Below are 24,193 nucleotides of genomic sequence, written 5' to 3' on the forward strand. Positions count from 1 at the left end.
ACATCATGTTAGTTCAAGACCAAACTGTCCATATAAACACATCCAACTTCACAGTAGAGGCATAACAAAAGTCAAGATGGCAATCATGGCTCCAAGACTGAAGCCCCTTCCCCTTCCCTATTTTATATGCAACATGAAACAGAATGAATATCTGACAATACAATGTAATAAACAAGGGAATAATACTGACCAGAATACCATCAACACTGAATAACCAAAGTTGAAAGAATACTAACTATAGCTAATCCTCTGTTTATGTCCATTTGTTCAGTGACCATTTAAAGTTATGGTGATGCTGGAAAAATGGACTTATGATCAGCCAAGTTCCAGATGTTATAGCACCCACAAGATCATGTGATTACAATCCAAGGGCTTGGATGCCAGGCTTGCGATAACATCACAGCAAGCCATGGTGAAATAATTGCTGTTTGTGTCCTTCTCTGCCAGCTTCCCAGAAAGTCAATGGGGTAGCTGGCAGAGCTGTAGTAAGTTGCTCCAGTAAGTCACTCCCACTGGTTTATTTTCCCTGAGGAGCACATTACAATGTATGAGATTCAGCTGGTTCGCACCGGTTGGGGAGCCAGTTCGCACCCTGGAAGTGCATGGATACCACTTCCGGAAGTCTGTTCTAGGCATTGGAGGCCTAGAGGAGGCCTCCCAGGCCTAGAACGGCCCACCAGCAGTGCATGATGCCACTTCCGGAAGTCCATTCAGAGGCCCAGACCTGCATCACATAATAGAACCCGTTGTTCAGGTATTTGAATGCCACCACTGATGACATCCCACAGATCTCATACTCTGTAGCACCAAACACACACACACACACACACACACACACACACACACACTCCATAGTGCATGCCCAACCAGAGCACCTGCCTGCAACCTCCTCTGCCCAGCCCTGAAGTCCTCCAAGGACCCACACACAACCTCTGTCAACCTGCCAATGCTTCATAGCAGCTGCCCATCGTAGCCCCATCCTCCTGGGACTCCTGCCTCATCCCACTTACTGGCTCACCTGGTCCTGAGGTTACAAAGGCAAGCAGGATTTATCAGGACTGCTGCTGCTAAGGAATGCAATTACTCAAACGCACAAGTATGAATTGATAAATGTATGTTCCTCAATTTATACCTGTGCATTTGATTTTTGTTACCTAAATAAAGAACTTTGCCTTTGTCTTTGCTTTATCTCAAGACCACACCTGGAATACTGCATCCAGTTTTGGTCACCACATTACAAGAAATATGTTGAGTGCAAAGAAGAACAACTAAGATGTTTAAGGCCTGGCGACAGGTTACAGGAAGTGATCATGGTCAGTCTAAGGAAAAGAAGGACTAGGTGACATGATGGCAGCATTTCAGTATTTGAGGGGCTGCCACAAAAAAAAGGAGGTCAACTTTTTTCCAAAGCAGGACAAGAAACAATGGATGGAAACTAATCAAGAAGAGTAGCTTGGAATTAAGAGAAACTCCCTAACAGTGAGAACAATTAACCAGTGGAACAGCTTGCCTTCAGAGGTTGTAAGTGTTTCGTCATTGGAGGTTTTTAAGAAAAGACTGGACAGCTACCTATCTGAAATTGTATAGGGTCTCAGGTTGAGCTCTATTCTGTTTGATTGATCATCCTGCAATTTTCACCCATTTCCACATTACAATGGATGTATGGTTGAAACATTAAGGCTTACATGGCAAATTCATAATATTTTCTGCTTTTAAATTGTGCACATGAACCCTAGCAACAGGGAGAGATGCAAAATTATTTCAGTGTGGTTCAGAAATGGGATGTGAGGTGTACAGTAAAGAAACCTTAAGAAAGCTGAGAAAGCTGCAATTAATTCAACTGCTAGTTGATCACTGAAAGCAAAAAAACAAACAAACCCTACAGTGGACAATGTACATGACTATATGTATTTCAATTTCTTTTCTCATAGACAATTCAGTATTAACTAATCAGGAAAAACAAGATGACACTTCTTATACTGGTAAGTAAATATGGCCCATGGTCTCTCCCCACAGGTTTTCGCAAAACTTTGTTTACAAAAAAAACGTTGCTTGAAATGAAATTGTTGCACTTGTACTATGAACCTTGTAGCAAATGTGTACCTGCTCACTTCTCTGGCTGACTATCTTTGAGTGTCTTTAGACTCTCCAAAAGAGAGATAGAATGCAATTAAGATAAAATTAACAATTTTCACCTCTGAGCTTTAGCATTTAGAATATTAAGGATCATATAAAGGAAAGGCTGGATCATGCCAATCTTTGCAGAGAGCAAGCATTAGGATATATTTGTCCAAGAGCTATAAAGTTATCATTCAGGGCAAAGTATCTGCTTGAGATTTTATTTAAGAGGTATGTGATGCAATGTGATTAATAATAGACACACTTCCATAATAAGATATGTGTTATTTTTTTATCTATAAAAGAAAATAGCTATATAGTTGAGTTTGATATTCACTTCGGTATCATCAGACTGAGAATCCTCATTGACATATTGCAATGCACTTTGGGGAGGAAATTCCTGACCTTGATGTGGGAGGAGTTGGCATATTCAAACAACTCTCTGCCTAACTAGCTTGCTTTGACTGATGAAGCTGCTTAGATGAGCAGCAAAACGTCTCAAACTAACAAGAAAAAGAAGTGCAGTTGCCATGACTCCGCCTTCAGATAACTTTACCCAGATGACTGGAAATCTTCATTTTCATACTTTAGTACACGGGTCGGCAACCCGCGGCTCCGGAGCCGCATGCGGCTCTTTGAGCCGTCTCCTGCGGCTCCCAGTCGCCTGGTGCGCGCGCACCTCTCCGAACGGGTGGAGGTGCGCGCGCAGCTCTCCAAACCTTCAAGGCGGCGCTTGGCCCAAAGAAGCAGGAATTGGAGGGGCCACGATTTCCCCTCCAGAGGAAGAAGGCGCTGGATGCGGCCGGCTCCGCGGGGAAGGGGGAGCGGCGGCGGGGGCGACGGAAAAGCTGCAGAAACGGTAGGAGAGATGCTGACTGGCGGCGGCCTCGGAGGAGGCGGAGGGGGAGGAGGGAAGGGTGACCCGGCGGGGGGGGGTGAGCCAGAAGGAAAAGGGAAACTCATCCCGCAGAGCGGTTGCGAAAAGAGGGAGGAGATAAGCCAGCCCGGTACCTGGATCCGCTTCCTGTGTCTCCTCCGCTCTGCCATGATGTCCCCGTTTTGGTCTCCTTGTGAAGTGGGGCTGAGCCGGAAAAGGGGGATGGGGAGACCGAGGGAGGGAGGAAGGAAGAGAGAGAGAGAGACGGAGCCAGCGGGCTCACGAGGGGCAGCAACCTTGCGAGAGGCCACGCGCAAGCCATTAGGACGCGCACGAGCCCTTGGGGAGGCAGGGCGGGAGCGCGGTCCGGCCGCTGGGCTTCCTTTCCCTCTTGTCCGCATCGCTGCAAGGAATTGCGTTGTTTGGGGAATTTGTTGAATTGGAGCCATGGGCTAGTCGTGGTTAAGGCACTTGTAGGCGAAGCAAATCACAAAAGCCCCCAAATCCTTCTAAATGCAGCCCACGGGCGAGCTTCCCAAGTTATTTTAATTTAGTTTGCACGTGGCAATAGAAATAAGCTTTTTTCCTCCTCAGCGGATCGGTGCGGTGAAGAGGCTGGGCTTCCTTCGGGGGGCCTTTCATTCCTGTACAAGGGGAAGGGGAACTCTCTGTGCTTTTGTGTGTGTGTGTGTGTGTGTGTGTGTGGCCCATCTGCAAAGCTGCCGAGGAAGGAGAAGCGGGATACTGGTTGGGTGGGGGAGCGGCAAAAGCGGGGGGGGGAGAGAGAGAAACGGCTCCGCCTTTGGTTCCCCCTCCTAAAGCACAGGGGCGCTAGAGAAAGTTTGGAGTTGGGTAAGGAAGCGCAAAATTCAGGAAGGAAAGCGGGGCGGCGGGCGAACGGGAGACCTGCCGACGTTTGGGGAGGTTTGGGGAGGTGCACGCCGGGGAAAAGGCTGGGAGAGGAGGGGGTCCGGGCTGGGGGGGAGGGATGGGGTGGGGGAGAAGGAGGCTTCCCGGGCTGGGGGGGAAGCAGAAGCGAGGGATCAGGACTCCTCCCGCTTGGCTGCTGCCGCCGCCGCCTCCTCCTCCTCCAGCGGCGACACCTCCGGTCGGGCCCTGGTGGCGGAGGAGGCAGTGGCAGAGGCGGCCGCAGCACCAGCAGCCTTCCTAGCAGCGGCAGAGACAGAGGCGGCAGCGGAGGAGGAGGAGGAGGAGGAGGCGGCGGCTGCAGAGGCAGCTTCCTGGCGGTCTTCTTCCTCTTGGCTTCCTGCCTCTCCGCCCGCGGTGCAAGCTCGGATGTTACGGGGCTGGCCGGCCCGGACTGGGTCGGGCGAGTCGATCACCTCCTCCTCCTTCTCCCGCTCCCTCTCCTCTCCAGGATGACCCTCCTGAATGTCTTTCCCGACAGCCCGCTTCACCCCGCTTGGTTTTGCAACTTGAAAAAGGACGCCTCGCTTGGGGGAGGGAAGGAGGCAAAGGCTCCGGCCGGGTGGCACAGAAACGCTTCCTGAGCCGTGCCGGAGACCGCCGAGAAGGCTTGAAAGCTTGCTGGAATCCCATCGCCCTCTCCCGGGGAATCACCCCGAATCCGAGGCGGGGAGAGGGAAAATGCGGGAGCGGGGAAGGCGAGGCGGAGGGAAGGAAGGCAGGAAGGAGGGCAGGCGGGGGGGCAGGGCAGGTGAGAGAAGCAGAAAGCAACCAGCCGAGAGAGCAGGTGGCGGCGGCCGTAGGAGTGGTGGCGGCGGCGGCAGCAGCCAAGCGGGAGGAGTCCTGATCCCTCGCTTCTGCCTCCCCCCCAGCCCGGACCCCCTCCTCTCCCAGCCTTTTCCCCGGCGTGCACCTCCCCAAACCTCCCCAAACGTCGGCAGGTCTCCCGTTCGCCCGCCGCCCCGCTTTCCTTCCTGAATTTTGCGCTTCCTTACCCAACTCCAAACTCCGCCGGCAGAGGCTCGATCTGCCGTTCTGCAAGCCTCCGCCGCCGGTTAATACCCTGTATTCAGCTCTGGGAAGTGGGAGGGAGGGGGAGTTTGGGGGGAGGGGGAGCTCCACGGTGCAAAAATAAAGCCCTGCCGCTCTTCGCGTTGCTTGCCCGACTGGCTGTCACAGGACCAGCCCTGCCCCCATCCACCTCCAGTATGGATGGCTCTGCCAAAAGAAAAGCAGCCGAAGCAAGTCTCCCATTGAGAGAATGGGGCGGCGGCGGCTTGCAAAACGGCGGATCCAGCCTCTGCCGGTGGCAGAGGCTGGATCCGCGCTCTGCAAGCCTCTGCCGCCAGCAGAGGCTCGATCCGCCATTCTGCAAGCTGCAAGCGTGTCTGCCGGCAGAGGCTGGATCCGCCTTTTGCAAGCCTCCGCCACCCCATTCTCTCAATGGGAGGCTTGCTTCGGCTGCTTTTCTTTTGGCAGAGCCATCCATACTGGAGGTGGATGGGGGCAGGGCTGGTGCACGTTTTGCCTTGTTTTGCGCATGCGCGTGCGTGCATGCACGCGCGTGCACATTTTGCGGCTCCCACTTTTTTGTGTTTGTGACGGAACCGGTTCTGAGTGGCTCTTTGCCTTTTTCCGGTTGCCGACCCCTGCTTTAGTATCATCAGAACCTCATCTAAACATCTACTCAGCTAGCCACATCTGGTCCAGCATTCATAAACACTGATGCTACACTTCATAAACGTATGGCACAACATAGGAGAACAAAACAGCACAGGACAAGATTCAGCAGTCCATCTGCACTTAAAAAACAAAGGCCACTCTTTCGAAGACAGAAAAGTTCACATTTTGGTCAGAAAGCACAGATGGTTGGAAAGAGGGGTCAAAGAGGCCATTATATCAAAATTGAACAGCCCTCTCTCAACAGAGGGGGAGGAATATGACATCATCTATCTTCAGTCTACAACACAGTCCTTTCAACAGCTCCAAGAAGGCTCCACACCCATTTGCACAACAGGTGACTCTGATGATACAGCTAAGCCCCCAGGTGGCATTAATGACTCTCTAAAAGAATGCAAATGACCAGCTGTCTGCAAGGAATATAAATCCTTTCATTCCCCATCATCCAGTCAGAGCTGAAGAAGCCTCTTGGATGAGAAGCGAAATGTCTTCAAAGAGAAAAAAGAAAGTCCAGTTGCCTCGTGAAAAAGCACCTTTGGGACAACCATGACCTGGATAACTGAGAATCTCCATAGACATCTGTCCAGAAATTTGTTCCCACAGTGACCAAACAAGTGTCCAGGGAAGACTACTACTTTCCCAGCAGATGAATTTTGAGATAGTCGCACTGCCATCAAGGCTAATACTCATTGATTCCCCATGATTTCCATGAACTGATCCAGCCTTGGGTGACTTTGCTTCCAGTATTGTGGGAAGAGTGAAATGGCTTTCCTTTGTCCCTTTTATCCCCACTACAATATCACACTTTTTATCCGAAAGAAGCTGCTCGAGTCCTTTCATCATTGTAGTTGCTCTCTATGAACCTTCTCTAGCTCTACAATGGCCTTTTTGAAGAGCAGCAACTAGAATGAAGAAAACTGATTCAGAAAACACGAATTACTATAATTCTCTTCTTTAAAAGGAAGATGCAGGGAAACCAAAAAAAAAAATCAAGTTCTTCCATAATAATTAAAAAGCTCAAATAGAAATTATAGATTTGTACTTTGCAGCAATTTTTCTTAAACTGGAGCATCACCTAAAAATTACGCATTGCATGACAGCATATAAAAAGAGTTTTTACTTGGTATAAAATGTATATATGCTGAATTACATGGGTAAACATAAACAAAAATCTTATAATTTAAAAACAGGTGGCATATAGCTCAGCATAATGAAGAGTACGACATCTTGGATAAACAACTTATATGCAAAAGAAGATGTAAAGAGTTGCCCCAAAATTTTGCCAGTAAAGAGCAAAATCAGAGAGATGGGTAGGGTTTCAAGCAAAACAAGGACCAATACTCTCATCAACAGCTCTATGCAAGGGTCTAATATCTTGGTAAACCAAAATATATCAGCTGCTAAAATGTAATGGGGCATTTAAAATCCATACTCAACAAAAATGGAAAGAGGGAGAGGGTGAGGGAGAGGGAAAAACCATATACAGTATCTAGTCTCTTAATCATATTTGCAGAAACTAGTGCTGTGCTGAGGAAGAGATATACGGTACACTCCCATTTTTAATTTGTTCTTCTAATGCATATAGGAGAAAACCATCTTCCTCTTAAATTCTGGAAGTCAAAATTCTGCTATTTACTGCAGAGATTTTTGAGTAGGACAGGAAAACAGATCCCCCCTTTCATTAAGGCTCTTTGCCTGCCCCCTAGTGGTCATGCTGAAATACAGAAAGCCTAATAAATTGTTTTTTTAGGGTGCCTTCAAGTCAGTGCTGACTCCTGGAGACTGCATGAAGAAGTGCCTCCAGTTTCCTTAGCAAGATTTCATTGCTTCCTTCCTAGGGCTGAGAGAAAGTAATTAACTCAAGGTCATCCATCTGGTTTTGCACTTATGGTAGTACTAAACCTAAGTTTTTCAAGAATTCCCCAAAAGGTATCAAGGGTGGGTGGGAAAGGTTGTCATATTTTAGATGTTTAAAAACATGCAGGTGTTGTAAAGTGCATGAAATAAAACAAATACTTTCATTACATACAGGTATAATTTTGCCAGTGGTCATTGCTCTGATTGTAATAAGTGTCATCGTATTCCTTTTAATGGCTTTGTACCGAATGTGCTTGAAGACAACACCAGGTATGTATGTGTGCTGTAGAAATTAAAATTTAATTGTATATAACATAATGAAATACACAGACATAGGATGGGGGTTTCTGGCATTGCATTACAGTGCTTGAGAAAGTATTTTATACGTCAACTGAACATGAGTCCACAATCTTTGGTGGCTGTTTTTAAAAATTTTTTTCCAGATTTTGTGAAATATATTTCTTTCTACTTGATTCTGCTTTGGTGGGATTCCATCACAAGTATGGCAGGTAGTTCTGCATGTACCACTTTTAAGATACAATTCATTTATGGAACAGGTTCAGAGATAGTAAGAAGAATGATCGAGGAAACATAAACTTAAAGCTATAAGTTCAAGGAGCTAAAAATATTTAGCCATGAGAAAGAAGATAAAGGGACTACATTATAGCACTCTTTAAATATCTAAGAGATTCTCATGTGGAAGATAAAAACTGTTCTTAATTGCTACAGAATATAAGACATAGAACAATGTGTTCCGTGACATACTGGATGTATGTTGGGGGATTCTTTACTCTGGATTCCTGCGTAGAGGAGGAAGTTGGATTTAATGTTGTAAAAGGGCCTTTCATGTCTAGTAGTGTCAGATTTTATTTGCTAGAAACCCAACCTGATCTCTCTTAAAGTACTTTTGAGATTAGGTCAAAGAAAATCTAGAACCCTAAAGCGAAAGTTAATCCTACAAACTCTTAGATATCCCTATTGCCCATCCAACCTACTCTTAAGAAAAACTTTCTTGTAAAGACATAGAAATTGAACAGTAGACTATTATGTGTCTCATATGCTTCACAGATTAGATTTCAGTTGCTGATACCATTTATAAGACCAACTGTTAAAAAATAGACCAGAATTCTAAAAATTGGAATCAGTTCTAAATATTCTTAGAATAAATTATAATTAGATTTAAATTGCTTCAGAAATTTCATCTATAAAATCTTTAAAAATTACTACTGGTTTTAGACCATTCTTAAATTTTGTAACTGAATATAAGAAGGACAAAAATCCTGATACATAAAAAGAAAAAGATCTCTGGCATATCATGTTGAACTTAGAAATGTAGAAAGATGATGTGACTTATCATGGTGGACTAGAAAGATAATGTGAATTTAATTTCCTTCCAGAGAGGCAAGAGAATGGAACTGAACAGTAAGCTATTTCCCTTTTATTCCATCCATTTTGCTCATTTATGTTTAAACACATTAAACATGTTAGGTTACAGTTTCTTTAACAACCCAGTTTTGAAGAGTGGCGTTGTTCACCCAACCTTCTAGCCTTCTACATTTATCTTTCAACAGTCAAGTCCCATTTCTTCCAGATGAATGTGATTTTGAGGTGGAAAGTTAGAGTGTGGTAACTAAAGTTACATAACTTTCATGCAGTTACTTTGTGGAGTTTCAATTTAGCTACAATCTGTCTCGTGTGTACTTTGCTTCTCACTGTGTGACCAAGCTTCAACAGCTCGGCACTCAAAGTCATTTTTCTACTTGATGCAGCATTAACATTTCCTAAAAAGCTTTTTTTTAAAAAAATCCCCCCCACATCTCTCAGAAAATGTAACTTTGTGGAATTTCATCCAAATATTTTATTATCTGTGTGTGTACATAATACCTCACAGGGTTGTTGTGGGGAAAAGGGGAGGAAGCAGGGATTTGGGATATGTTCATCACCTTGAGTGGGGTATGTATAAATAAATAAATAAATAAATAAATAAATAAATAAATAAATAAGACAGCTACAATTTTCAGGATACAAAGAAGAGATTATGACTAATTTGCAGCTAAAGAAGTCATCCACAGTCACTTTGGATAGTGAGATGGGTGACATATAAATTTAATAAATCAATTAAATAAGAAGAAAGGAGAATGTTTTATCATGCCTTTTGTTGGTATTCAGCCCCATGTGTGAGAAAATGCTGGAAAAGAATTTGTCTCCAGACTTTGTCATTGAAAGAATTTAGAAAAAAAAACCAATCCCATTTCTCAAGCCACAGATAAATAAATTTTCAAGGAATCCCTCTCCACAACTTTAGTTATGGCGGTAAACTGCCTAAATTACATTACTGGCTCAGCACAGGTATTATCTATAGTTACTACCATACCATTATTTGGACTGTAACATTTCAGGTTGAGAGAAGTTGAGACAATTGATTACTTCGTTGTCTTAAAAACAGCCTGTCAATCAGGGCACGACTCTTTGATAATTTGCAGAACAAGTTTAGTGCTTGTAAAGTTGTTTGCAGCCCATCTGAACTCATTTCATCCTAAATTTTATGAACACTAGAAAACATTTCCATTTCTATAACAATTCTTATATCGTTCAGACTTGGGTTTACCCTTTCCTTGTTTGGATACTGATTCAAAAATTCAAATTTGCATAGACCTAAGTGTATTAATTAAACAGTTTAATTAAACTGTTCGTTTACTAATCCAGGTGGATGTCTTTGAAAATTTCAGCACGGCCTTTACTGTTGACCTACGTACAAAACTGACATCTGTAAAAACAATAGTGCCATTTTTGAAATCCTCCTTGAGCTCATTCATTTACCTCTGGAAAATCCTCAAGGCAATCTTTTAAAACTGGTTCTCCAAATGAGGTAATGAATGTATTTTGCTTGGGTTTGCTTTCAACTAGGTTTGGGTTCTACCCTGACTCCCCAGCCCTGTCTAGTTTAGATAATATGGAGCTGCAGTTTTATTTAATATTGACAAAGAAAGTGCACAGTTATGACCATCTTCTGTTACTGTCTTTTATTTATATTTGGGAAAGTCAGATGCAAGTTGCTAAGGCTTACCAAAACCTCTCAGGTTGCAATCTAATGCTTTTCAAATTAATTCAGTCACATTCCTCTGAATTAAATGGTTCTCACCAATCTGTGTCGGAACAGATCATTGTTCCTCTCCTACTTCCCATTGGGAGCAAGATATAATCCTGTCTTTTTATGTTGGGTATGGAAGGTCAAAAACCATAGGAGTTTGGTTTTTCTAAAAAAATATTCCTGGGATAGAAGCCAGGTTTAGGATTCATTGCTAGGTGAGGGGAAGATAAGCAGTTTGTTTTTCTAGTCCAGCACAGAAATGCAGTCAGTTGCTTAAAAAGAAAAAAAAATCTTTACATATTACTCCAGGGAGGACAAATACTCCAGAGACAGAACAAGACATTCCTGTGTTTTCTAGCAAGAGAAGAGAGAAATTAACGAAAACATATTTAATTTCACCTTTTTTAACCAATATGCAGAATCAAATTTTCTAATACAATTTCTCATTATTTAAAAAAAGTACATTAGGAAAAAAAGTCTTCAGTCAAATGTATATATTAATGAAAACAGTGTACAATCTGACTTACATTGTGAAAATTATTTATATTAAAGAAAAGTACACGTGTGCATCAAAATACACAAGAATTCCCAAGTTCAATGAAGTGGATTTGAACTGAAGCTGAGAAGGAACAAATCAAACATATTCGCAAAAATGTGAATCTGAAAGAAGCATTGATGGAATTGCCCATTCCTATGGTGGCTTATATACATTCCTCATTTTAGACAGAATGGGGCAATAGTCTGAAATTGCAGCTGTTCAGTGGTAGTGGCTTTGTTGTTCCTCCCAAATTATCAAGCCATTTGCACAGCTCAGTGTCCATCTGGCTCACTTTGATCCTTTAAATTGGCCTGCTGCTATTAGACATGATAAATGATGCTACAGGCAGTCCTCAGCCTATTTACCAATTGGGTGGTTAGATACTTATGACCCAAGAAAGGTCACAAAATCAGTTGTGACTTGCTTAATGACTGCATCACTTAGCAGTGGAGGTTCCCATCCCAAATACAGAACTACAATTGGGTATTTGGGATGGTAATCTCCACTGCTAAGTGATGCAGTCATTAAGCAGGTCACACCTGATTTTGTCATCTTTTTTTCATGGTCATTAAGCAACTCATGTGGTCATTAAGTGAATCAGGCTTTCCCCATTGACCTAGCCTGTTAGAAGTCCCCTGGTAAGTTTGTGTAAACAGCAATCACGTGACACTGTAATTGTCATAAATACATGCCAGTTGCCAAGTACACACATTTTGATCACAGGGACACTATAACAGATAAAAATGCAAGCCCTTGTCATAAGTCACTTTTTCAGCATTGCTATAATTTTGAATGGTCATTAAATGAATAGTCATAAGTTGAGAACTATCCATATTCCATCACCAAGGTTGAAGGAAATTAGTCTTGGTAGTTCAGTCTCCTGAATGAGAATAAATGAATGTGAGGATAAGGTGTCAGAGAAAAAACAAAATGAGGCAGGGAAAGCTACATGTTGGAAGATCCACCCAACAGTCTATCAATTCTCCTGTCCTGTATCATCCTATATCCACTTCCATATGATGTATCCTTTGTCTTCATAAGACATTTGTCAATCATACAACACCTCCCAACAGAGCCCCATCGGATAAAGAGAACGTGAAACTCATTTCTGTTAAGACAACTTCTTCAGACTCAGGTAAGTCATGCTTGTTCATTCCTGGTCAGGTTGAGAAGTAAGACCAAGCTTTTAAACATTCAGTCAGAGTTACACAGACTATTAGGCCTGTATTTAGAAGAAAGGCTATGCTTGCTGGTTTGAGAAGTCAGATCCTTAATGTAAATGAAAAGGAACCGCTGACTTTTTAAGGCTCTGAATCAAATTGGGCTACTTTACTGAATAATATTAAAAGTGCTCTGCTCATACCAAAATGAACACACTTCTTCCAATTCTTCAAAAAATGCACAGCCCTAACAATCTGTTAAGATCAATCTCAGCAACGCTGAAGAAGCTTTCTCTCTAAAATGCATGACAAAATGATAGGGGGGCAAAGTTGCTTTGGCTGCTTAGACAGAATATTTTTATTGTTCCCCCCCCACCTTGAACATGATTATGCCTCTCATGTAAGTTTTAGCCATTTTCTGGAAAACAGTACATATGTGGAGCAAAAGAAACGGTTGGGCCCTTCTTCTAAGCCATTTATACCATACATACTGTACTTTGTCATTAGAGATCTTTCACTTATAAATAAGCTCCAGGGTTTGTTTTTTAGAAAACAGTCTGAAAACCACAAATATGAAATTATCAAATTGTTCCTATTAGACATAATGTTTTCAGACTTGGCATAAAAGGAAAGGTAACACTGACAGTTTCTTTCTTTCTTTTTTTTAAAGTAATAAATGGAAAAGAGAGCTTCGGGGTCTCAGAAGGCTTCTAAATCTTCCAATCTGACTATAAAGTTTTCTTCTGCTGAGCAAATGCTCAATAAACCCGTTACTGAACCGTGTTGTACGCATACTATATTTGGAAAACATCTGAGTCATTGGCACTTTACGATTATTATTTTTTCTCTTCCCTCTCACACTAGTTAATTTGATTCATATTTAATACACTTTTTGCAGTTGGCTTTTCAAAACTTTAATGCACTTTCAGTTCACACATTTCCATTAGCATAAAATCTACTTTGCCCTTTCTGGTCTTGTGAAATATTTCGTTTTTAAAAAGTCCCAGAAAGTAAAAAAATCTCTGGTCTCCAAATCTCCCCCTGAGATTTTTCTCTTATACATGTAATCACATTTACCTTTATCCACGTTTTCTGAAGGAAATGAGCCTCCCTCTTTCAGATGTCAAAACTGAGCATCCAGGGAACAGCTGTTTTATAAAAACAGAAATGCAAGGAAGATGGGCAACAAAATTATAGTCCAGTGGGATCAGATGTGTCATATAACAGTAAAATGAGATTGTTTAACCAGAGCTGAGGATTATTTCTGCACCGATTAAAATAGTTGCTCTGTGGTCCAGAAGAACTTGGATTTAATTAGCAAAGTCATCTTCAGGATGAAGAGCAAACTCATCAGGTGTTCATTTGGGTTCCCAGCATTTTAAAAGGAGAAGGACAAATTGCTCTGAATTCCAAAAGTTAAGACAGGATATGGGGGAGAGGTCTTCAGGCTGGAAAGGCTACTGTATATACTAAACTATACAGTGGCCCCTTAAGTACAATCTATTCTCCCTTGGTTGATATTAGAAGCCCATATTAAGAGCTTGCAAGAGAACTTCAACCCACCTCCACATGCCCTGTTAATAATCTAGTTTATTATGAAGTGTAGATTCTGTATTCTCTAATTATGATTCAACAGATCAATGATCCTTGATCTGTTTTTGAAGGCTTTCATAATTTTACATAATTATATTTTAGCATGATGTTTGTATTCTGTTTTTCATCTCCTGCATATTTTGAACCACTGATGTTCCCCATTAATCTTTATTTTCCTTCTGGGCTAGGCATGTCCAGTTTCTTGACCCTTTCCTCCTATGACTTGCCTTTAGGCATGTCCTTACCTTTGGAATCCTTCAAACCAATGTGAGTACTCCCATTGGTTATCTGACAGCAGCCTAAAGACTGCAGTACTTCCCAATGGGCTTAGAGGAGTGGTTTCAATGGGTTCCCTTGGAGCTGGGATTAAGTTGCTTCTGGGTTGGGGGTCATCAAACTGGTGAAATATATCCCAGCCTCTTCCTGAGTAGTGATGTGGAATATTTCTATATTTAAGCAAAAGAATTTAGGGTTTTTTCCTTTACAATCTTAAATGACTACCTGTTCTTATTACTCAGTTGTTTATTAATGTGCCTTGTGGCTCTGCTAGATTAATATGTAGGCCATCCTTTTTTAAAAAAGGAATACACAGGTAGTGGCCTATGGCTAAGGCAGAAAACTTCAGTGTGATTATATCTGGACCTTTATTGAAATTGTGCATTTTTTTCATTTTTCTTAGCAGAGCAGACGTCTCAGGGAAGGAATAAAACTCGGCAGCATAACGATTCCTCCTCATGCCAAGGCAACAAATGTGTATGCTCAAGATTTTATTTCTATCTGCTAAACACTAAATGAATATTTCTCATTTTCAGTGGCAGTCAGTAATTTTTTATTGAAAAAAGGCGGCTAACCTTTTCCTTAAGTATCTTAAAGATTTGGAGCAAATATTGTTATGTCTTCCCAAAACAAAGAAGGCAAGTGAATAAATACCTTAGAGGACTCTGCTTGCAGTTCAGAAAATCCAAAAGAGCAGATTCTCAGTGTTAGTCATGGATAGCATATGGGTAGCCGTGGAGATGGGTTACTGTATTCATGCAAAGGTCATTTAGCAAAAGAAATAGAACATGAAAATATGATGTTTTCTGCAGGGAGGATGCCCCTAACAAAACATCAGTGTTCTACAAAGAGTTTTGCATCCATAAGACAGATGTCCATGGATGCTATAATTTAGAGTTGGATGATCTATCACTCGGGGAGAGGGGATGTTTCAAAAGACCTCAATAAAGAGATGGGTGGGTGGGTGGGTGGGTGGGTGTGTGTGAGAGAGAGAGAGAGAGAGGGAGAGAGAGAGAGATGGATAGGCGGATAGATAAGAGGGCAATGACAATTAGAAAAAGGGGATATTTCTACATCCTTATTTTAGTTCTGGAAATTTTCATTGGCTTCCTCTGGCAGATGTATGACTTCTGCAAGACTAACTGAGGGAATCTGTCATTTGAGAGATGTAAGGGTCCTTAAATGTTTCTTAATCCCAAATGAAGCAGTATCACCTTTCCAAGCAATTAATTTTCTGCTAATTTTTTTTAATTTTTTTTAATCCCATTTATATCCCGCCCTTCTCCGAAGACTCAGGGCGGCTTACAATTTAAAGCACAAATTAGCAATAGCCTTCATTCTATGTATATGCCTGCTTATTAGGGCTTTCACACACACCCCAAGCAGCATTATTACAAAGTCAGCTTATTGCCCCCAACAATCTGGGTGCTCATTTTACCTACCTCGGAAGGATGGAAGGCTGAGTCAACCTTGAGCCTGGTGGGATGCGAACCTGCACTAATTGCAGGCAGCTGGTGTTATTTAAGGAGGCATTAGCCCACTGCTCCACCAAGGCTCTTTTGAGATTTTTTAATTTTAAATTTTTTAATTTTAATTAAGATTCTCAAACAGCTTAGAAACTGTAGACTAATAATGCACCCTAAAAATCAGCCTAGTCAATATAATAAAGCCAAAATAAACTTGTAATACAAACTACCTTGAAACTTTCCTTCATTTCAGATGTGAAGAATTCCTGTTTCATTCTAGAAACCATTGAACAAAGTTGGATTTTTTTGATGTGAATCAAGAGCATCTATGCATCACTGAAAAAGCTATTCATTTCATTTCTCTGTAATTTTGCCATGCTGACATGTTTTTTATATGCCTGCTGTTTATTTCTAAAAAGACTTTTGTAGTTTTTCTCTCCCTTTCTGTCTTTCAGTCCATTGCTCTACAAGATCTATTTATTGCTTTCCATGTATGTAAGGCAGAGAAAAATTGCATATTATAAAAATATATAAAATGCACTTGACATTTGCCAATTCTGATACCGTAGTTTTGTACATAAAAATATATTCTGCCTGTAAATATAATTCTTTATGTGCTTTCAATAATTACCACAATATTAAATATATTTTGTGGCCATATCTGTTTACATTAAGAACAAGATACTAACTTGAATCTTTCCTTCTGTAAATACAGTAAATTTTTTTGCCTATTTCAATGCAAAGCAAAGATTCAAGTTATTGTATCCATAAGTGACTAATCTCCTTATTAAGACAAGCCAAACTGGTACAAAAATGTCAGCCACGTTTAGGTCTTCCCAGAAGTCTTTCTCAAGCAAAATGTTACAAAAAGCAAGCAATGGGGAAGAAGCAAGGCACTCTAAAGCAGGGAGTCTTCAAACTTGGCCCTTTTATGACTTGTGGACTTCAACTCCCAGAATTCCTCAGCTAGGCATGCTGGCTGAGGAATTCTGGTAGTTGAAGTCCAGAAGTCATAAAAAGGCCAAGTTTGAAGACTCCCTGCTCTAAAGCTTCTTGCACCAACAAGATCAGAATTTGTCTTCATGGGGTTTGCAACTCAGATTTGAATTGTAAGATTGGAGGTGTAGACAGAACCTATTTGCAAGCAGCAGGTGCGATATATTCAGATTCAGCTACTATCCTGGGACATCTTTTGGTTTCCTTACTTCCTCTCTGCTTCTTGTAACATCTTAGCTTGATGCAGATTTCTGCAACTTCTTTTGCATCATTTGATAATTACTGAAGTATTGTTACCATAATGTGGGTTCCTGTTTTTTTTCTGATAGGCCAACTATGTCTTTTAAACCATTATATGTAGCTTGTTTGTGCAATGGTGGGAGAACATTTTTAAAAGGCAAACATCATTGCAATGCAACCTGAACTTAGGGAAAGAAGGAGGAATGTATATATTATATTACAGTGTTGCTGTATATTTTAACACTCTTTAATAAAATACATGGGAATCTCTTGCACTGGATTTCTGCTTCAAATGGCAGCTCTGGAGACTATGTTTTTTTACGAATTTCCAATATTCCTTAATTCCAAACATTCAAAAAGGGGGAATAATAATTCCAGAATAATGAAATTCATGATACCACTTTCTGCTAACATGACTGCACTGCACAAGCCCAACGTTCAGAAAAGATTCTAGAAACCATCACCCTGTCAATCTTTATCAAGCATTTTTCCCTGGAGAATTATCTTCTCTTTTTAAGAGAAACAAATCCTTCATCTGGTCAGAAGCTGTGTTTGCTGTAGCAGTCTAGAAATGTAATAAGCAAATGATTATGTCAAAATTCCCTTTCAGGGTGATTTTATTAAGGATGCAAAAATATAACTTGGCAGGAAGAAAAAGAATGTGTTTTTCTGCGTTATTTTATCAAAACAGATGTTTGTGCTTAATTAACACAGGAGTAAGACACAAATAAACAAGTTGCTGAAAGCTGTGGCAGACTTTGAATGTGATGATGCCCCAATTATTTAATCTAGTGATGCTGGAAATTCAACATTAAACTGCAGTTTAGACTTACTTTAAAACCAGAAGGTCACAAAAGGTAATCACATGACCCCGGGACACTACAACCACCATTAATACAGGCCAGTTGCTAAGCGTTTGAATTTGATGCTGCTGCAATAATTGTTAAGTATGAAAAATGGTCATAAATCACTTTTTTTCAGTATTGCTGTAGCTTTGAATGGTCACTGAACAAAGGCTGTAAGTCGAGGACTACATGTAGACCAGGCTTAATTCCTCAAATAATTTCAGCAAAATGTTTCCCTTATTACATGCAGTTCCGGATTCTTCAGTGGAGCAACAACTTGAAAATTGTGTCAAAGGTGATGACCTGAAGCAGTCTAGGAAAGAAAAGGAAGAGCATGTGTAAATCTTTTTAAATGAGAGATTGTAAGCTTCTATACCAGGGTTTCCCAACCTTGACATCTTTAAGACCTGTGGACTTCAACTCCCAGAATTCCACAGCCAGCCTGGCCACATGACCACGGAGACGTCCTTGGACAAGCACTGGCTCTTCGGCTTTGAAACAGAGATGAGCACCGGCCCCTAGAGTCAGAAACAACTAGCACGCCTGTGCGGGGGAACCTTTACCTTTACCTTTTATCTACAGGTACCCTGGGCTGTACTCTGTACTCATATAGTAGTTGAAAATGTAATACAATTAAAATAGTAACATCCAACTGACCTAGTTGGTCACCCAAACAAAGCTGTCGGCCAGAAGCTAATGAAAACATTAGCAGTTTAACTTGCTTGTTAAAAGCAAGGAGGACTGGATCCACCTGTATTTCAGGTGAGGTATTACAATGTCTCGTCAAATATGATACTTTGAATCCAGGTATTATTAAATAACTTGCTTGCAAAATTTTCCTTTCTTTATATTAAAAAACTGTTATACTTAGAAATATATCCATTCTTACCTTCTTTTGCTATAATTAATTCATCTGGAAAAAAATCAGTTAACCCGAGCGCTATGAAAAAAAATATTTGTTTCATTGCATAATAGTACTTAGTTTATTTCTAGACATTTCAAATGTACTTTTGGAGAAAGTTGTGTCAAACTGATTATCAATTCCACATCAAGCATCAACCAATAACCAGAACACCTTTGGACATCGCAATTTCTGTCTTCTTCAAGCAACTTTCCAGTGTGGAATTATAGATTCAGAATCTACACTGATTAAGATTTTAACATTCTTGTCACTGTCAGAAGGTTAAGCCTATTGATTTTAGAATGCCTTCTAAATTAAAATAGATTTATTGTACTCAAAATTCCTTACTTTCTATCACTTTTTGCCTTAGTAATCATTGACTACCTTACAGATAGTACTTAAAGGCCATTTGCATATGTGGCCATTTACACATGTTTGGAAGTGATCCCTATTAATTTTATCTAACAACTTTCAGCCAAGTTCCTTGTATACTAATATATATATATATTAGATAAAGGGTATGACTAACTGATGAGAACATAAAGAGTTCGAAATGATCATCTTAGCCTCCCAAATTCTTTATTAGCAATTTGAATAATTTGCATATATATATATATATATATATATATATATATATATATATATATTAGTATACAAGGAACTTGGCTGAAAGAGAGAGAGAGAGAGAGAGAGAGAGAGAGAGAAGCACACAAATGTTGGTTTTATTGTTAACCTAAACCTTATTATTATTCTTAAAGACATAAAACAGGAAACCTAATAAATATTTATAAATAATGTTGTTGCACTAAGTCAACAATCATTGCATCTTATGGATAGTGCTTCTAGAAAGAGTAACATCACTTCTATTTCCAAATAATGCTAAAATGTGTTTGTTTTGAGAGGAGAGTTTCTGATGTTGCTGATCTATTACTCCCAGCAATTCCAGTTGCTGTAATCAAAGTTGAGTAATGCTTTACAATCATAGGATTTCTCAATGTTGTTGTTGTGTTGGTAAGTCATGTCAGACTCTTCATGACCTGATGGATCATAGCACACCAGGCTCCCCTATCCTGCACTGTCTCTCAGAGTTTGCCCAAATTAATGTTCATTGCTTTGATGACACTATCTAACCATCTCATCCTCTGTCATCCCCTTCTTCATTTGCCTTCAGTCTTTCCCAGCATCAGGGCCTTTTCCAGTGAATCCTCTCTTCTCAGTTGGTGGCCAAACTATTTGAGCTTCAGCATCTGTCTTTCCAAAAGACAGTCAGGGTTGATTTTTTTTAGGATTGTCTGAGTTTATCTCCTTGCAATCCAAACAACTCTCAAGAGTCTTCTCCAACACAATTCTAAAGCATCAGTTCTTCTGTCCTCTGTCTTCCTTGTGGTCCAACTCTTACTGTCCTGCATTATTACTGGGAAAACTATAGCTTTGACTATATATCTGCTTTGGGGTATGTTGTCTAGGTTTGTCATAGCTTTCTTCCAAAGGCGCAAGCATCTTTTCATTTCATGACTTCAGTCACCCTCTGCAATTAACTTGGGAGTCCAAGAAAATAAAATCCACCACCGCTTTCATTTCTTCCCCTTCTATTGTCCGGAAGTGATGGGAACGGATGCCCTGACTTTGAGCTGCACAAGCCCCTTCACCACGACAAGGCAGTGATCTATGAAGGGGAGGACTTATTCATTCATACTGCTTTTCGTGACACAAAGATGCCCCCCTTTTTCTTACTCAATGACAATCTCACACCATAATCTCTGTCTTGCAGTCAGCCTGTTTTTACTCAGCTGGCTTTCATGGTTAGGACAGTCTTTCACTTTTATATATGTGACAGTGACAATCTCTTCCTGACATTTTGAAAACATCTCCTACTAGCCATCTCAGGAGTGGAATCGACTTCTACATCATCTGTCTCCCCACAGTAATTAAAGTGTTTTAAACTATCCTGCATCATCCTCTAATCCAGTAAATTTATCTCTGAGCTCCACAGCAACAGTGCAATGACTTTGACAAGGTTATTCTGGTTAGTGACACATATCACTGATCTGGAATTGCAACCATTCAGGGTTGACATAAGGAAGGAAAATGCAACATTTCTCAGGGTCAAGGAGCACATTTGGTCTTTACTCACCTTCTTTGAGGCAGGTTGTTCTTTGTAGGGTAAAAATAATAGCAAGTCTGTTGATATCAATGCAGGATTCTAAAGTTTTGAGTTAGTAATAACAGCACTGTTCACACACACACACACACACACACACACACAAATCTGGTTGTGACTAGTACGTGGCACATAAATAAAGTGACTTTCCCAGCAAAAGGCATTATTATTATTACCCTCCTTTATCTAACACCTATGAGGCAAAGAATGTGATTTGCTCATTTCTGCAAAGAAATCTGTTCTTGGGGGTGGACCAAGAACATAGGACACAATAAACCTTGATTATAGTTTTCCAGGTTCTTGACACCTTTTTAAAAACAACTGCTGAAGGTTCAGGTTGATTGCATCCCACACATTGAGTAATTACAGTGGGAATACACCTTGGAAGAAAATTATTGGATAATTAAACAAGGTTTGCCTCACATAAATCATTGGGAGATCCAGCTTAATACTGTCTAATGTGTGGCTAGTTTCATGCAGCTATCTCAATTGCTTCCTTGAGAGGTAGGCATTGAACCTGGAACCATGATCCCCTGTCCCCTTTTCAGAGATCTACTATTTGAGATAATAAAGTTGTTTTCTCCATAAATATAAACAACTGCCACAGATGCTGGTGTGGTTGTTTTTCTGAACTGATAAATCCTTAAATGCTGGAAACTGTGGGGGGGAATAAGAAGAATTTAAAGCCATGGAGAAGTGGGGAAGGGGAGCGGATTTTTAAACTGCTCCTCTCCTGGAACTGCAGCGGCGGATAACAGTGGAAGGCAAAAGAAGGCAATGAATCAAGTATCTCAGCTGAGAATACCCTTGAAGCTTAAGAAAAAAAGGGAGAGTAAGTGACCTTGAATGACAGCTGCTGGACTCACTGATAAGAAGTTTACAGAGTCTGTTTTGTTTTATTTTGTGGCAGGGCTTTTTTTCTAAAAAAAAAAAAAAGGTGCCGGAACTCTCATCTTGTTATTTATTTATATAATTTTATTTATATATTTATTTATATAATTAAACAATTATATATTCAATTCTTAACATACATTTTGTTCCATATATAAATATAAAAGCATGATAGGCTCTGTATTTGTACGATGGCCGATTATCTCAGTGTGCAGAAACGTGGATAACTACAAACAGAAGTTGCAACCCCTCTCCTGTTCACTGCATGGGAGTTCAGACCTGTGATGAACTGGGCTGATAGATCTAGAATCTCATATAATTATTTAGTGACAGCAGTCTATTTTATAACTCTGTAATAATATCAGACACAGGTATGTGATATGCTGTCCAATTCAAAGATTAGTTGTGGATTCAAAGAAATAAGAAATACTGTCAGACTATCTATATGGATTCTTTACTGACCCAGATCTGTGTATTTGCATAGTGTGTTTTATCAGTAACTCTGATCACAAGGAAGGAGATGCATGATTCTGCCTCCTGGCCAAGGATTTAGTTTATGAAAAATGAGCATCTGTAAACTCTAGTCTGGCTCTTAAGGCTCCACTCCATGTGGCTTGGATTTCTGTGTTAGATGGCTGCATTTCAGACACCATTCAATAATCTGATTGATACAGGCCATAAAATTAGAAACTGAACACTCCAGAAGGTAGAGGTCAACCAGTAATTTATTGTAATCTAATGTGCTGGGCAGCAGCTCTTTGTGGTCAAGTAACAGGCTGTGTGAAGAAAGGAAGGGTGGGACGATGGAAAGGGATCAACCTGCACTGCTGAGCAAGGCAAGAACTACCCTATTTTTTGGACCATAAGACGCACCTGACCATAAGACACACCGTTTTTAGAGCAGGAAAACAAGAAAAAAAATATTCTGAACCAAATAGTACCGGTATACTAAAACAGGGCTTTTCAACCTTTTCATCCATTGCACCACTTTTAGGACAAGGCAATGTCCGAGTACCACCAGTCGCCCAGTGACTGTTCAGTTACGACGGCACTGAAAAAAGTGACTTATGACCATTTTTCACACTTATGACCGTTGCAGCATCCCCAGGGTCATGTCATTTACATTCGGATGCTTGGCAATCGATTCATATTTATGATTTTCACATTGTTCCAGGGTCATGTGATTGCCTTTTGCAACCTTCTGACAAGCAAAGTTAGTGGGGAAACCAGATTCACTTAACAATCATGTTACTAATTTAATTTCTCTCTCCTTCTCTTTCTCTCCCTCTCTCCCACTCCCTCTTTCTTTCCCCTCTGTCCCTCTTTCTCTCTCTCTCCCTATTTTCCTCTTTCCCTCTATTTCTCCCTCTTTCTATCTCCATTTCCCTCCCTTTCTTTCTCCTTCTCTCTCTCCCTTTCTCTCCCTATTTTTCTTTCCCTCTATTTCTCCCTTTCTCTCTCTCCCTCTATTTCCCTCCCTCTTCCTTTCTCCTTGTCTCTCTCTCCCTTTCTTTCTTTCTTTCTTTCTTTCTCTCCCTCTCTTTCCCTCTCCCTTTCTCTCTCTCCCTCTATTTCTCTCCCTTTCTTTCTCCTTCTCTCTCCTTCCCTTTCTCCTCCTCTCTCTCTCTCCCTCTTTCTCTCTATTTTTCTCTCTCCCTCCCTCTCCCATTGTCCCTTCCTTCTTTCATTCCTTCCTTTCTTCCTTCCCTCCCTCTTTGTCCTTCCCTCTCCACGTTAGAGCAGTACCTGCGGAGGCGGCCCTGCGGCCCGGCTTTCTCTTCCAGAAAGCAAGCTAAAACGGAGCAAGGGAGATTGCCAGGAACACGAATCGGCTGATCTCGCGCTCCTGCAATCTCCCTCACTCGGTTTCAGCTTCCCTTGCTACAAGAGAAAGCAGGCTGAAACGAGGGAGATTGCAGCAGCACCAGATCAGCCGATTTGCATTCCTGGCAATCTCCCTCACTCTGTTTCAGCCTGCTTTCTCTTGTAGCAAGGGATCGCGCAAGAGCATCTCCGGCTGCACAAGTCAGAGCTCTCCAAGCAGCTGAGCGCTGCTTGGCATCGCCTCGACGTCGCCCAAGGGCTGCTTTTGGGTGGCGTCAAGGCGCTGCCAAGCAGCGCTCAGCTGCTTGGAGAGCTCTGAGTTGTGCAGCTGGAGCTACTCTTGCACGATCTGCCGCCGCTGCGCGCACAACCAGACATGATGCTGTTCCATGGGCCGCTGGCTTCACCTCCGCCTGGGCTGTGCAGGGCGGCGGTGAGAACGGCCCACCGCTCAGCCACTGGTGGGCGCCTCCAGGGTGTAGAAGCCTGCAAACATCTTCCCGGACTACAAATAGCGGCTGGGGCAGAAGAGCCGGGGCAGCCGGGAGCCTGGCGGACACTCCTCCACTTGCATGCCGGGGCCGTCGGCGCCTCCCAGATGGACGCCCACCTGCGCCGGCTAGGCCAACACACTCCACGATAACGCCGGCCAGCCGGGGCTGGTCCTGGGCAGCGGCTGCATGATGGGGGCTGCGGCGGCGCCCTGCAGCAGCCTGGTCTACAGCAAGCCAAGCCCCCTGCCTTCCCCACCA

The 24,193-nt window shown here is 41.6% G+C and overlaps 1 protein-coding gene across 7 annotated transcripts in view; it reads left to right on the forward strand.

The window, feature by feature from the left end:
• Window positions 1–17,501, forward strand: part of EMCN (endomucin) — a 49,229-nt gene extending 31,728 nt beyond the window's left edge. For 2 of the 7 annotated variants that reach the window (XM_083367852.1, XM_083367854.1), the window contains exons 8-14: window positions 1,932–1,982; window positions 7,634–7,729; window positions 8,857–8,881; window positions 12,162–12,223; window positions 14,030–14,108; window positions 14,521–14,594; window positions 15,837–17,501. In XM_083367852.1, coding sequence (XP_083223978.1) covers window positions 1,932–1,982; window positions 7,634–7,729; window positions 8,857–8,881; window positions 12,162–12,223; window positions 14,030–14,108; window positions 14,521–14,548 — 341 coding nt within the window. In that variant the 3' untranslated portion in view covers window positions 14,549–14,594; window positions 15,837–17,501. The remainder of the gene's footprint in view (window positions 1–1,931; window positions 1,983–7,633; window positions 7,730–8,856; window positions 8,882–12,161; window positions 12,224–14,029; window positions 14,109–14,520; window positions 14,595–15,836) is intronic. The other 5 variants (XM_083367853.1, XM_083367857.1, XM_083367858.1 and 2 more) reach the window with 5 other exon arrangements.
• Window positions 17,502–24,193: the final 6,692 nt, after the last annotated feature.

Source organism: Vipera ursinii, assembly GCF_947247035.1.
Source record: "Vipera ursinii genome assembly, chromosome: 7".
Lineage (NCBI taxonomy): Eukaryota > Metazoa > Chordata > Lepidosauria > Squamata > Viperidae > Vipera > Vipera ursinii.